The sequence below is a fragment of the Pagrus pagrus genome, assembly GCF_965226575.1.
Source record: "Pagrus pagrus genome assembly, chromosome: 22".
NCBI lineage: Eukaryota > Metazoa > Chordata > Actinopteri > Spariformes > Sparidae > Pagrus > Pagrus pagrus.
Window position 1 is genome coordinate 17921595 of NC_140204.1, and position 1698 is coordinate 17923292.

General features: G+C 45.0%; 1 protein-coding gene across 1 annotated transcript; it reads left to right on the top strand.

Moving 5' to 3' along the window:
* Positions 1 to 267: 267 nt before the first annotated feature.
* LOC311251282 (endonuclease domain-containing 1 protein) lies at positions 268 to 1264 on the top strand (the record flags this gene model as incomplete). Its single annotated transcript, XM_084343658.1, has 2 exons — positions 268 to 561; positions 671 to 1264. The coding sequence occupies 2 exons, from the start codon at positions 268 to 270 to the stop codon at positions 1262 to 1264; spliced, it is 888 nt and encodes a 295-aa protein (XP_084199784.1).
* Positions 1265 to 1698: the final 434 nt, after the last annotated feature.

The window sequence follows — 1698 nt, forward strand, 5'->3', positions numbered from 1 at the left end:
GTGCTTGACTTGCAGAGGTTAAGAAGAAATAAGAAACTGATGTCTCCCTATTGGCTATCTACTGCAGCTGGTCCTCTAGCTGTGGGTGGATCTACTGAGGTGGAAGAACTGTAGGCCTGCTGATTTGCATATTGAGTCCTGATTACAGAGAGCAGAGGGTGAAATGTATGAGACACATTCAATCATTTGTAGAGGCTCACAGAAACACTCTTGACTAAATTTTACAGGTTTAACCTCTGACAAGAGCGACATCAAGCCCTCCTGACGATGGCACTTTGGGCACAGACGGCTTTCCTTCTTGTCAACATAATAACATCAGCAGTGAGAGGGAAGGTGGAGAAAGAGCTGTCTCCAGAGTGCAGAGAATTCCTCTACATGGCAACAACACCGTCTGGGCTGGAGCACAACTCCCTCCAGTTCATTTGTCAACGTTACAACAAGAAGCCACGCTACGTGACGCTGTACAATACTGTGGACCATATACCTGTCTACTCTGCCTACACCTTCAAACGCTCAGATGGAGAGAAATGTGTGGATGTCCCATGGATGTATGAACCCCAGGTAAAGAAATCATGTTAGTATTTTTTCTGCAAAAGCTTTAATTCTTACACCTTTGTGAAATCACTTTCTATCATCCTCTCATTTGCACTGGGTCTGTCTCCCTCCACAGTTATCAACAGTGTCTGATACAGATGAGATGCAGCCTTTCCCACGTGGTTATATGCACATGAATTTTGAAGATGCCCAAGCTGTCCTGGACGATTACACAGATGCTGTCCTTTACGAGCGCGGTTCCCTCAACCCAGACGAGCATCAGGACGACCCTGATGACAAAGCCTCCACCTACACCCTCACCAATGTCGTGCCCATGGTGCCCGACTTCAGCAACAGAGTCTGGAACAAACAGGAGCACATCATCCGCAAACGGCTTAACAACTACTGCCGCGGGACAGCTTACATCGTCACAGGCATCACCACCTCAGGGAAGATGATCCGCCGGGAAAACATGAACCGCATTGCAGTGCCGACGTACTTGTGGTCAGCTTATTGCTGTGTTGACTACGACCACAACACACCTTTTAACGAGCGCTTTAAGTTCCCATCTTATGCTCACTATGGCCTCAATGAGGAGGAGAACAACGAGGTGGTGGAAATCTCTGTCCCCAAGCTGAAGGAGTTCCTCAAGAAGACAACTTATGTAGCCCAAAACTTTCAGATCTTTGTAGGTGACTGTGTCCCACCAGCCTCCAGTAAAACTGAATAGGCAAATGTTTAGGTGTAACATGACTATGGGCCATTTTGCCTCAACTTACTAATGTGTTGTTTCCACTTCTTTAATAAGCATTTTTCACAGCAGCCATTTTTCATAGCAACCCAATCGCCAGAATAAATGTTGGCAATGCTTGTATCTGCAAACCATGTATATGTTAAAACTTAAAATTTTGTAATGTTGCAACTTTACATTTCTTAAGTTAAATTTTCACTTTGATCTTGTGACAAGGTTGAGGTTCAGGCACAAAAACCAGACCAGATACCCATTCTGGTCGCAGCAAACACAGCAGGAGATGTACCCAAGGTCTTGTTACAAACACCGGTTTTGTCACCACAGACATGGATGGAAATCTCAACGTCTCCTTAAAAATATCTAGTTATATCAAGCTTACAAATGTTGAAACGTCCTGGTCCCTCGTAACAGAT